Source organism: Cupressus sempervirens, chromosome 10, assembly GCF_028749045.1.
Source record: "Cupressus sempervirens isolate cs-2001-9-10 chromosome 10, ASM2874904v1, whole genome shotgun sequence".
Taxonomy (NCBI): Eukaryota; Viridiplantae; Streptophyta; class Pinopsida; order Cupressales; family Cupressaceae; genus Cupressus; species Cupressus sempervirens.
This window is the reverse complement of record NC_143127.1, coordinates 57917571-57931783: the sequence shown is the minus strand read 5'-3', so window position 1 is coordinate 57931783 and position 14213 is coordinate 57917571. Positions and strand designations below refer to the sequence as shown.

The 14213-nt window shown below is 38.0% G+C and overlaps 1 protein-coding gene across 2 annotated transcripts in view; it reads left to right on the top strand.

The window, feature by feature from the left end:
- The window catches only part of SDG37 (SET domain group 37), a 162013-nt gene that overhangs the window by 87713 nt on the left and 60087 nt on the right, over positions 1 to 14213 (top strand). For both annotated transcript variants that reach the window (XM_089807856.1, XM_089807857.1), the window contains exons 9-12: positions 8968 to 9058; positions 9256 to 9378; positions 10231 to 10337; positions 10439 to 10508. In XM_089807856.1, coding sequence (XP_089663982.1) covers positions 8968 to 9058; positions 9256 to 9378; positions 10231 to 10337; positions 10439 to 10508 — 391 coding nt within the window. The remainder of the gene's footprint in view (positions 1 to 8967; positions 9059 to 9255; positions 9379 to 10230; positions 10338 to 10438; positions 10509 to 14213) is intronic.

The following is a 14213-nucleotide window of genomic DNA, read 5'->3' as shown; positions in this document are numbered from 1 at the left end:
TTTTGGTTGTTCCTTCATACGTCGTCGTACGATAGTTTCTCCTTCTGGTTGCTGTTCTTTTATGTCCGTACGACCCTATACTTAACGTTCTTGTAGTATAGAAGGCCATACGGTATTATTGCAATGTTCTTCCTTCCCTATCAATGCTGTATGATGCTATTCTTGAGTCAATCCTTTCTGTGGTATGCTAATAAAAGGCCATACAGTACTTTTCTATTGTTTTCATCTACTATTACTTTGCCTTCGCTCGTGTGTTTTTCTTCTATATTTATTTCGGACCTGAAAAAAATATGCTTTAACTTTTTTTATTTACGTTTACCTATCTTACATATATACATTCTTTATTATTGTTTTTATCCTTCTCGTTCTGAAATCTGCAGAGGCACATTTCTTTCGTGGTAGATTTTCAACTTCGACCCGTTCACTGCATCAACTACTTCCTTCCTGTTGAGTGTCCATAATCTGAGTGCCCAATTATTGCCAACTTCGCGGATCTTGTATGGTCCGACCCATTTAACTTTAAATTTGCTTGGTTTGGTCTTGTTATGCCCATTATACTTTAAAACTAACTGGCTTGGTTGAAATTCATCCAATTTCAAATGCTTGTCATGCGATACTTTTCGCCTATTCTGTGTAACCTCCGTGGCCCATTGTGCCTACAGTCACCGCTCATCAAGTTTATTTAAATTGTACAATCTTTCCTTGAGGCATTCCATATCTTCCATCTTGTTTTCGATCGCAATCCTCAAACTTGGTACCATGAATTCCGTCAGCTGCCAATCCTTGCCGTCAATAACTGTATTCTTGATTCTAGAATCTTCACTCTGTACTGTTGCAGGTTTTATTAAGCCTTTCCTCTTTGTTTCCTTTGCAGACTATATGATGTGTTTTCCTTGTTGTCAGCACCTTTCTACTGAATCCGTGGTGCGGTGTAACCTTTTCTTTCCGTGCGGTCCATTCATCGTGTATCGTACGGTGGAATCTTTCCTTTTTTTGGGTTCATACAGTATGTTCTTCCTCTTGTACTGGCCATATGGTATGTTCTTTCCTTCAGCTTCAATCGTAACCGCCTTGCCTTCTTTCGCTTCTCTATATTTCTTTTGACATTCATTTTCCTCTCCTTTCTTACCTTCATCGACCCTTAATATATTACAACTCGGAAATAGCTCATAGTCCTCCATCTGCCAATGGAGTAGGCCATTCACCGAGTCCAGGTCGTCATCTTTAGACCCTCCTTCCAATCTCAATACTCCCTCTTCATTAGGTTCCATTCTCTTCTTCCTTTCGTCGTTCCCTTCACCTTCACCCTCAGAATTCGATGACGCTGCTTCCTCACCTATCATCTGCGTGTGTAAGTCAATTACGAATCTTTGGCCTCTGCGTTCTAGGGATAGGGTATTTTGTTTCCAATCATGTTTCACTTTTGCTTGTACCAACCATTCCCGTCCAAGGATAGCATCATACCCTTTTCTTTTTAGTGGAATGACCACAAAATCTAATAGAAATGGTTGTGTTCCAATAGTTACCGGCTGCGCCATCAAGGTTCCCAATGGCTTGATTCCGTGCTGATCCACCATGAGTAACTGAAATGTAGGTGGCCACAACGTAGGTTGTCCCAACTTTTTCCATATATCCTCTGGTAACACGTTCACGCTTGACCCTCTGTTCACAATTGTGTCTGTAAGTATGGTTCCTAGGATACCTATCTCAACTACTGCCGGATGCCTTCTTGTCGTGAGTACCAGTAGCACGTTCCACTACTGTCCTTTCCTGTTTCCTTTGTTGCTTTTGAAAGTGGTGTCATATTCAGAATCACCGTCCGTAACTAAGGCATTGTAAAAAGGTCATTTAATTTTATAGGAACTTCTATTTGCATTACTTGCCTTATCATGTTTTTCTCAACCAGGTTCCTTTTGAGGTATCGGCAGTGTCTTTTGCTTGCAACTTTCTTGTTTCCATCTATTTCTCCAACTCTGTTCGTGCTTGTTGCAACCTCTTTTTTTCTTCCTCTGCATCAGGGTACTTTACCTTCTTAGTTTGCTCATGCGTAATGGCCAGTGTTTCCTCATCACATGTTTCGATGCTTAATAGATTTACCCCTTGCTTCGGGCATTTCGAATCTTTGTGGTCTCCCGGACCGCACCATTTGCATAATAGCTGCGGCATCTTCTTCGTGGTACAATCTCTAGCAAAGTGCCCCCAAAGGTTACACACTACTGTATCATCGACCGTCCACTCGAGTCGTATTGTATCCTACTTCGGCCTCCATTGTTATTATTGTTATTATTATTACCACCCCTTCCGTGCCAGTTATCGTTGCGATATCCTTCTGAGGTTGCATTGTTGTTCATGTTTGTTCTGGTGGACATTTCCTGCGTCGATAACACTTGTTGGTGTCCCTTTGACTTCATGTTGAACAAGCATTCCTTTATGGAATGTCCCACAATCTGGTAGATATCACAAAATTGTTTTTTTGGGTAGGAGCCCTTTGTGTGGCCCTCCTCCTTACAGTTCGTACACCACAATTCCCCCTTCACTAAGTCAACATTCTTTTTCAGATTTTTAAATTCTTTCATCATTCATAGCATATCTTTCTGCAACGCTCAAACTTTCTTGCTTGATTCTTTGTCACTGCTGCTACTATTGGACGATGAATTGTTTGAGTCCGACGATTTGTGCTTCTTTTTCTTGCTTATTTTTTGCTCACTCTCCAGATCCATTGCTCGATTATATGCATCTGCGTATGATGCTGGGGGTACAATCTTCATTTTCTTCTTCAGAGCCACCCGTAGCCCTTCAACAAACCATTGTTTCTTTAATTCGTCAACTGGTGGGCTCTCCATCTTGCCCACCAACTATACACAGATCGTTTCATTCTTTCCTTGTTTTGTACTGTATATTTCTGCTACAATTTTGTTATCATCCCTTAGTAGTCGGAACTTTGCTATGAACTCCTTTCCAACGTCTGCCCATGTAGTCAATTTCTGAGGATCCGCGTCTGCAAACCAATCAATTGCTACACCCCGCAGGGTTGTTGGAAACTACTGAACCCAATCATCCTCATCCATTACACCATTTGCCTTCCATATTGTTTCACATGTCTTGTAATGTCTGATCGGATCTGTCATCCTGTCACCATTAAACTTCGGCAATTTCTCCTTTGGTCCTTGTTGATGTGAGTTTTGTATCACTACATAACATATTAGTAATTGGATATGCGATACGGATCATCAAACACACAATTCCTCTCTTGAAAAGTTAATGCTCATGGGACATGAGAATAACTCCAATGTTGCTTATACTTGTGGATACTTGCTTAGTTTTATCGATGTGATTTGCTGGTAATCACGTAGGTGGCCTTACACTGTTCATTCGAAGATAACTTGGACCTTTGGTGGGATGATGGTGGTGATGGTATGAGCTCCAAATGGTGTTGATGGTGATGGTGATGGTGATGGTGGAGGATGTAGCACCAGATATTGTTGATTTCGTGAGGAGGAGGCAGTAATGCTTCTAACGACTTCTACCTTCCTAACTTTCTTAGAGTGAAATTTGACTACTCAATTACTCACTATTCTACTCCTACTCCTTCAACTACTCACTATTTTACTCCTACTCCTATGAATGGAAATGTTAGCAAATGGATGGGGATCGAATCTAATGAAAGCTTACCAGCGGCTCCACCTCCATAGATGCAATGATTCAAAGGAAAAGAGAACTAGTTTACCACACAAGGCTCCCTAACCAGCGGCCAAGATGCTAGTGTCCTAGTTGTGGATCCCTATCAAACATTCACTAACATCACCACACAATTAGCCATCTACTTCTACTCTAACAACATGAAATGAAATCCTACTTTAATTTGAGAGATGAGAAGAACCATGCAATACACCAAAATGATCATGTATATCCACCATGCAAGCCACAACACTGAATAGAGAACAATTTGATAGTATCTTTGCAACAATTCTCCTACATAACTCCTTCACAAATGAGAGCAAAATGGCCTTATATAGAGGCCAACATTACAACTGACGGTAGAGATCAAAAGAAAAATCAACTATCCAGATTGGATCCTAAAAACCCTAATTAGGGTTGAAACCCCATCGGCCAATGAGAAGATGCCACCTTGTCAATGGACTAATGAAAAAAGTGGAAAAATAGCAACCAATGAGAAGGCACCAAAATGGTGGCCAATCAGAATTAAACATTTGTCCTATTCTAGAATAAAGAGAAATTGCTACTTGGGCTTACATCAAATGATCTTCTAATATAAATCTCTTTTTTTCTTTCATTCTTTTAGCAAAGGCAATGAACCTAGCTAGCCTCTATTGACTTCCTCCATGGGAGGACAAGGTGTATACTTCATCTTGAGTTCAACTGATTTCACTATACTGCTTGCTGCTTGTAGCATCTTCTCATATTCCTTCTCATATTCTTTTGCGTATCCAATAAAGGTGTTGAGAGAGGAAAGGGTGTTCAAATGTTTCTTCTTGATAGCAACCTTTCCTAACTCATCCAATTTTGATCCAAGTCTTGTTTCATTGATGTCCCTTCTTTGATATCTTCAAAATCAAGTGCTGCTCTGATGTCGCTCATCATGGTTGTAATGGAAGTGTCAACGCCTGGGCTGTGATGTGCAACCACCTTCTGTATATCTTCTTTGCCAAGGGGTATTGTCCTTCCTTTAGTCTGTCTTTTAATTGTATCATGTTTACTGTACTGAAATTGGTATTGGTTATTCGCCTCATTTTTGAGAAGCAAGTTGTTTTGGGCATCATATCCTCTTTGTCTTTCTTTATGTTTGTTCTCTTAGGATTCTTGCTTGCACTACCATCTACCATCTTGTCAGCCTATGATAGGATGGTGAAGTGGCGGATGATGAATGCGAGAAGAACCAAGGGAGACAATGTCTAGACAAGAATGAAAGAGAGATATCCGCTTAAGGACCCCTTTCAACTCTAAATGATTTGAAGTTACCTTTACTAATAACCGGGTCTTGTTTTGGATTTTACGATCAGACTTCGTATCAAGTTTACTGTACTGACATTGGTATCGGTTATTCACCTCATTTTTGAGAAGAAAGTTGTTTTGGGCATCATATCCTCTTTGTCTTTCTTAGTGTTTGTTCCCTTAGGGTTCTTGCTTGCACTACCATCTTCCATCTCTTCGACCTATTATGGGATGGTAAAGTGGAGGACAATGAATACAAGAAGAACCAATGGAGACAATATCTAGACAAGAACGAAAGAAGGAAATCAGCTTAAGGACCCCTTTCAACTCTAAATGATTTAAAGTAACCTCTACCAATAGCCGGATCTTTCTTTTGGAATTTAGGATCAGACTTCGAGAATTTCAAACCCCTTGTAAATCTTGAGGCTCTAGTTTATCACTTGTTTTCTTCACCAACAAAATTGCCCAATCTCTAGGAGAAAAATCGCAGCTCCTCTTGAAAATCAGAATTTTGTCTTCCGCAAATTTCGGCTCCCACAAAATTCGGCTCCCTCAAAATTCGCCAAGCAAGAAGAGTGCAGATCTGCCCTCAATCATGGAAAATCGCCAAACATAGAGATCCCTACCATGAAGAAATTTGCCAATCAATAATGCCAATCTGCCCTAGCTGGAAAAATCACCCAAAGAGGATGCCAATCTGCCTTAGGAAAATTGCTCAAGGAAGAGAAAATCTGCTCCAAGTCAAAAAATCGTCTAAGCACCAAAGAGGAGTGAGGAATGAGGAAATGAGAGGAAAGAGTTTCCTCTTATACCCAACTTGCTCATCCTCCCTAGCTGGCTGACTGGGACCCTGGGAGCAAAAATAAATTAATTAGAACACAAGACATGGCCCCCAATTAAATGCCTAGCTCGAAATTAACTTTGCCAAGATGAAATTTACTTTTAAAAATTGCCAATTAGACCAAAATTGCAAAAAGAAAGTAAATAATACCTTGGAGATGCCAAATGTTTTCATTTAAAGACGATTTAGCAATTAATATATCATTAAAATTGGATTTTGGCTAGCCAAAAGCCATTTTTTCAATATTAAGTTACTAATTTCATTAAAGACTAAAAAAATTTCAAGGCAATTTTAATCCTTTAAAAGCCAATTTTTTGCAATTTAATTCAAATCGATTTTGCCAAGTAATTTAAATTTTTTTGACAAAAAATAAAATCATTTCTAGAGTCTAAAATCGATTTTGCAATTTGATTTCATCTTCATAAAAGAAATTTTTTTAACCAAAAAAATTCAAGATTTTCCAAAAACTTTCAAATCTAACAAAATTTCACTTTTTGAAAATTATCCAAATTTATACAATTATATCCAAATTTTCAAAAGAAATTGTCTAAGTACAAATTTTACAATTTTATCCTGCCAAGTGTTGTTCTTTGAAATTTGTCCGGCCTAAGGATTAAATTGGTTGTTCTGGAAAATCAAGTTGAAATTGGGTGAAAATAAGTCTAACTCTCTCCCCTTTGGCCTGAAGGTGTTCAAGACTTAGAGTTTTTGAAAAAAAAAAAAATCAAAATGTTTTGGACAACTTAAAAAATTTGCCAAGGCGATTGAAAAAAAAAGGGGTCCCCAAATTTTTTTTTGGGCGATGGTGTGAAAACCTCATAACAGTCCTACCATTGTTACTTTCTTTTGATTCCGTGGTACCTGCTGTGTACCGGTGTTGTTCTGAGCACTCGCATTGTTTTGCACAATCGCGCTGCTTTGGACAACCGTCCTACTTCCAACAACTGCGTAACTTGGTGAGAAAAGATTTTCCTCAAGTGAAGTTGTTCGATTCTCTGCCTGTCTCTGTTCGTCGGGTGTATTGGGAACAAAGAGTTCACTCCACACTCGTGCTCCTTCGGCACTTCGAGCCATGCGAGTTACTTCCCTTCCGTTCAGATTCTCTACCCTCGACGTATACAAGTTAAGGAACTCCTCCCTTGTTTCTTCCACCAAATTCAATCACTGTCGAGTCTCTTCTAGCAATTCCTCGACACTCCTCGATCTGCTAGGTGAATGCACTCCCTTCGTCTGTGCTCCTTCACCCCCTTGATGTTCGTCGACAATCTACTGAAGCTTTTGTCTGCGCTCCGCCTATTGTGCTAAAATTAAAACTTCCTGTGTTGTGCGTATTTCATCCTTATCTTTTATTTTAGTCCTATCCTTATTGAGCAAATTAGGCATTAATCTTCATAACACTTCCTTTGTTCCAGGCTCGACTGGGAACAACGCCAAATGTTTACCGTACAGGGTGAAAGGATACTTATCGCATGTAGTATAGTAAGATATAAAATAGAACAAATACTTTTTTCATATACGCAATATGCTCTACAATGATTACAATATTATTATGCTCATTACAATGATTGATGATTCCAAAGTCCCTTCCAGACAGTATACATATACTTTCCCGAATGGGTGACTCAACCGTCATGCACTCGTTCGGATACTATTCTACCCGTCGGCTACAATATAGAATTTACCGACTACACCCTAGTTCTCCTCAAGGTTCATTTTAAATCTTGACAGTGAACACTTTTGAGAGCGCTTATTGTTTTTTTCCACTTCTAGCATCTTTCTTTCTAGAAAAAATAGGTAACCCTATGGACTGGCCAAAAGAAAGTTGCAATGTAGCCAGGGCTTAGGAAACATTGCATTTAATAGATCATCTTTCCTGCTTGAAAAATATAGATAGAAATCTGTAGGCAAATATGTGTTGAAATTTCTGCTGTTCCAAACTTCCATGGAATCTCTGGGATGCATTTATGAGTTTTGTGGATGACAAGTATTTTTCCCATAATTTGGAAGAGAGGCTACATGGACATAAATAATTTGACACTTCACTGATATTTGCAATACAAAGTAATGGGTCAACGACTATTTAAATTGTTTGTCTACTGCAAATGTGATGGCATTACCCTCATTGCTAGAATTTGCAGACTTGTATAGCTTGTACAATTCAACATTGACCAAACTTATATGTGCAGACTGATCCTTATCAATTTGTATTGCTCCACTGGATCTACATTTCACTATGCAGTTTTACTCTTTTCAAACTCAATCCTATCAATCCTTCAAGCCAAAGGCACCATGTACAACCAAATGTTTCTCTGTTCTGCTAGAGATACATTTGTCTCTCTTTGATAGAGGTGATAAATTTTAAGGCCTTCCGATTTCTCTCAGTAGCAAAGGAACTGCAAGGTTGCGATAAGAAGCATATGCTTAGTGGCTTATCAGTGATGGAGGTACATACAACTGCCAATGGTGCATTAGGTGGTTCTGCAGGATTATCCAAGGGACAGTTTACTTTGGGGTGCTGCTGGGGAGAGGGGCAGCCGTTTTATCCCTGTCCTGTTGCTCCTGGGATATCCCTATTCCTAGAAAAGTGAGGATTTTCCTGGGGATGTGTTTGGGGAACACTGGAAATTTATTTTCTATAAAAAAAGTTGAAATTTGATCTACTTATCTGAATATTCTCATTTCTCTTTTATATAGTTTTTTTGAGATGTGCTCTTTTCTGATTTTTTTTTGGATTGTGGAGTCTTAAAAGTCAAATGGTCTAGACTTTGGTATTTTATAGTTTGCAATTTCACTAAAATATTTCAGCACTACATTCAACTTGTAGCTCCCCAACATCCTCAGATTTATATGTTTCGACATCCTCCCATTGCAGTTACTTTGATATTGAAGAAATTTGAAAAATGCAGCTTGATGATGGTTTAAAGAAGCACATCATGGTTTCAGTAGTATAAATAATGGAATGGTTAGAGTGAAGACTTGTTTAGTTGTTAATTCCGTGAATTTTAGTTGACCTGGTTTTCCTACAAGCAAAGTTAATTTGCCTTAAATTGGTGCTTACTGGGTTTACTATTAATGTTATGTATAGTTGCCATTTCTTATTGCTCAGATGGTTGGTTAATCTTAGTTCTACACGTTTCTTTATTTTCATATAAATTCTTTTCTTGGATGATAAGGGTACTCCTGAAGGTCTTTATGAAGATTCTATTCTAGAAGGCTTCCAATGTTCAAATGAGCTTTGCAAGGGATATTTGCTTCATGATTCTGGTATGTTCCCTCATAATGATTGATGAAGATACAGATGATGATGACATTTTGTTAAGAGTTATTTTAAACTACTTGAACTTTTTCTTTAAAATGATCATGAAAATTGAAATTATTTCCTCATCATATTTTGTTTCCTTTGGTTTTGTTTAAGTTTATAATTGCTGCAATGTTCTCACAGTTTTCAAAAAATATTTCAGGAAATGCTAAGAATTTAATATGCCAGTCATGTGGTTCTAAGTGGAATAAGGACGAAATGCAGAGGCAAGCTAAAAAGGCTGACAAAGTTGTCAAGGCGGCTTCAGAATTGTTTTCATCTGGAAGTATCCTTGAGAAATCTAATATGCAGTTTATTTTGAGTGCTTATTTTACGTCTTTCAAGATATGTAAAAGGGAAAAAGCTAAAATTAAAAGATATTATTTGTTTCTGGGTTAACTATAAGAATAGAGTACTTTTGTAATGTCCGGACTGGGACATTACAACTTTTGATACATGAGACTGAAAATAGTGCTCATGACCATTTATTTTACTATGAATGATTATCAGGGCTACTGAAGTAAATGCAAGTAACTTTGGTGCTGATCCTATCTAGTTTTCCAACATTTTCCTACTATTTGTTCCTGTGAAAATAACCAAGTTGTCAGTTGTTATTAGTCCTGTAAGGTAGGCTTCAAAATTGATTTTTGTTTTAATTATCCTTTTGAAGTCCATATATAGTTTCTTTTGAGTGGTTATGTTATGTATTCTTACATATTTTATATAATAAACATCATTCATTTCTGTGATAATGGTGTAATCATAACACTTGAGTACTTCATTTTGGCATTGGGATGCATATAAGATGGGTGATTGTTTATCTTACTATGATTTGAATAGATGAACGTGCTGGTTATGCAGGAGAAAACATGTGCATCGTGATGATCTGATTTTTCACATGTTTTCTTACTATAAGCTTGTGAGTTCTTGGAATTCTCATCATCAAGCACACCTTACCAACATTCATTAGGTAATTTAAGTCATACCATAAATTTATAGAGTTTGTATTGTTTAGTCTATCATTTTGTATGGTTCATTTCAATATTACACATGGTATTTAATGTAAACAGAACACTCATTATGGGCCATGCTCAAATATATTCCAAATCAAGTGTCATATATCCTTAAACAATATTAGATGTGTATGAGGCACGCCGTTTGTATGAGCAAGTTGAACAACTTCAAAATCAGCTTTGGCATCCATATTCAGTACACCTGATGAGAATGTGGGATGCCCTATTGAAGGTCTGCTGGATACGAAAGTCATTGTTGCCACTTCTTTAATGTGAGCTAGAAATGATTTCAAAGAATGTATACATCTTATCTCTTTCCTTTTTATGGTACAGATATGCATGGATTTGCAAGATTGGAGAGAAGCTCTCAAGTATTGTCGGTTGACTCTTCCTGCCTATGAAAGTAAAACCTCCTCTGCCTTCAGAGTGTTTGAGCTCCCTGACATTTTAGTTTTGTTATTCTGAGAATAAAATTGTTTTTATTTGGTATTATCATTCATGAATTATAAGAATTTAGAACAGATTCTGCAGGAGCATGTTCCAGCTCTCCAAACAGTTTCATGCCCTGAAATTTATTTATTTTATTCAACCCTTATTGGATCTGCTTGATGAGAGCAAGTGATTTGGCATAGAGGTTGCAAGGTACAATTGCAGATAAGAGATGACACCTTGATCACGTTTACAGAAGGCTAAGAAGAAATGGCATCAGAATTTGAAGTTGCAAGCATCTAAGTATAATAATAAATCTGAAATAGCAACATATCACTTGTAATGATATTACATTTTGCATATTTAAATTGCCGTGTCAGATCAGTAATACATTGATCAGACATAGCGTCATTACCACTATAGGTGATAGAGAACATCTTATTTATAGGTATATTCATATGATTACATCAGACATTGCTATTAAATCCCTATCGTTTTGCATATATTTATATATTGACATCAGAAATAGCAGTTATATAACTTCCATTATTTGATACTAATGCAAGCATTTGATAGAGTAAGAAGGACAAGTTGACTGTCCCAACTTTCCAAGGTAGCCAATCCCATCGACCAAGGAGCTCAACTTTGTAATGTCTCTGAAGAGACAAAATTGTAAAGTATATCAAAGTTCATGGGCTACAAACAGTGATATGGAAGTTGAGAAAGCATTCAAATATACTTGGTCATGATCAGACATAAGACTACACATGTAAAAGGTGAGATACCAGCTTTGGACAATCCACTTAAACATAGTCGATGATAATGCTGGATGGCAACTAAAGTATTGTTCTATACAAAGAAGACCCGATGGGGAGACTGTATAGTTTATTGTATGTATCATATATTACTGTCATAAGTGCAACTAACCCATGGAAGATAAGAACTGATAAATGACATTGAATAGTAACAATAATCGTAGAGTCAACCAAGGGGGAATAACATTTTTAGCAAAGGCAGCAATATATTATGGTGGATATAAGAACAATGTGCTAATATGGGCCAGAGTCAACAACAATCTTATTATCACATGCAAAAATGAATGATGCAGTGATTTGTATATTATTTGATGATGGTTGAATCAATAGTCAACAATGTAATGTCCCCTTTTTATAAGAACAATATTTTTAAAAATAAGTGATAATAGTTAAATTATAATATGAAGCAACAAATAAAATCAAAATATTAAATAATGCCAATTAAGCTAAGCTAGAAATAAAAAATAACAATCATTACAAAAGATAAATGACAAGTTGAATAGATAAATAAATATTATTATAAATAATTAAATAATAATATTATCGCTAGTACTGTCACATATCACAAGCATAGAAATAACCTCAAGTCATACGATTATATAAACCAAAGGATTACACACGACTATTCGGGAAGACATCTATAGCATATAAAATAGATTCTCGTGATAATATTATAAAAATATCAACATGATAAGCAACTACATCTTCGTAATAAATGAACATTAATAAATATGTAATATTGTTGATGTGGCTGGACAATAGTCAATGGCAGTTCTGTGAAACCCACCTCGCAATAGGGCCAACGCCTGAGCTTGATACCTTCACTAGAAAATGATTTCTATATTATAATAGCCTGATATTACCATCGAGCGGGTGCACAAGGAAAATACCTTCTCAGCCGAAGTCACCTAAATAGTGGACATCATTCGCTATTGCTTCTCCTATATGGTGGACATGGATATGAATACCATCTTCAAGTAGAAATATGAGACCCATGGCAAGATAATAATTATCAACGGTTTGATATGATAAGTTGGAGTGGTCACATAAGCCATTAAGACTTGAGGCACTATATTATTATTATTGTATTATGATTATATCCAATAATGATCAAATAGAACACTGGAATTAGTTAAGAATGCAAATAATAATAAAGAGACGCGATGTCGTCAGTAGAAATTGTGTATTAGCCGACGGGTCCCTTCAGAAAGGTTCTTGTTATGTAGCCGATGGGTCCCTTCGGAAAGGTTTTTGTTATGTAGCAACATGTTGTATGTGGCCGACGAACTCCTTCGGGAAAGTTCTTCGAAAAGTATTTATAACCCCTTCGGGAAGCATTGTATTCATCTTATCAGGAGATCTTATCATGGAAGCATAATGTAATGTTCTGTTCTGGCATATGCGAATAATAAGAAGAGTTTTGTTGTTTGTGTTCGTGTTCATTATCTGTGTGCAATTCTTAATTAACCTATGCGGTAAACATTTGGCGCCGTTGCCCGATGGACCTGGTACGCAGGCAGGCGAATATGAATTAAATGCCGAATCAGTTGAACAAGAATAAGAATAAGTTTAAGGAAAAGGATGACATACGCATTGCGCAGGAAAATTTAATTTTGGCTCAGCAGACAAAGCGTCGAAGGAGATTTCAGAAGATTGCCGATGGAAACAAGAGCGCGGAAGGATTGTTGAAGGAGACTCGACAACGGCTCGTTTTGGTGGAAGAAGCGAGGGAGGAGTTTCTGAACCTGCATACGCCACGGGAAGAGAATCCTGACGGAATGAGATCGACTTGCACAGCTCGAAGTGCCGAAGGAGCACGAGCGTGGAGTGACCTCTTCGTCCGAGATATACTTCCAGAACGGACAGCTTCGGTTGACGAAACCTCTTCTTCACCAAACAGCGCGGAAGTCGAAAACAGCGCGGAAGTCAAAAACAGCGCGGGTGTCTAGAACAGCGCAAGTGTGCAGAATAGCGCGGGTGTGCAGAACAGCGCGGGTGTGCAGAACAGTGCGGGAGATCAGAACAGTGCGGGTGCTCAAAACAGTGCGGGTGTGCAGAACAGCGCGGGAGCTCAGAACAACGCGGGTGCTCAAAACAGCGCGGGAGTGCAAAACAACGCAGGTACACAACAAAACCCTCAACATATAGTGATAATGGCAGGTCCGAAAGAAAAGTTGCCTAAATTTGATGGTGATGAAGCAACTGATCCCATTCGACATTGTAAAACATGTGAAACAATCTGGAGGGCAAATGGCATAACAGATACAAACGAATGGATCCGACAATTTCCCACTACCCTACAGGGTGTTGCGATTGATTGGTTTATTGATACTGATCCACAAAAGTTAAACAGTTGGGATAACATTAAGGAGTTCATCGCAAAATTTCAACTCCTGCGCGACGATAATGAAATTGTAGTGGAGATATTCAATACCAAACAAAAGAAGAATGAAACAGTACGGGTCTTCGCCAGGAATTTGAAGGACCTAATTAGTAAAATGGAGAATAAGCCGACAGATGGGCTCCAGAAAAGATGGTTCATTGAAGGCCTTCACCCGAAGCTGCGGAAAAAGATGAAGATCGTGCCATCATTGACATATACTGAAGCATACAATCGGGCATTGAACCTCGAAAGTAAACAGAAGACAAAGAAGAAGAAGAAGACCAGCTCATCCGATTCAGATGACGACGAGCCTTCGGGAGAAGATAGCAGCGACGATGAAGGCAGCAGCAAGAAAGTCCGTGCTCTTCAGAAGGACAGGCTTCGGATGATGAGGGAGTTCAAAAACATGAACAAGGAGACTAAGGGCAACGACCTATGGTGCACAGAGTGCAAGAAAGAAGGCCATACGAAGGGATCATGC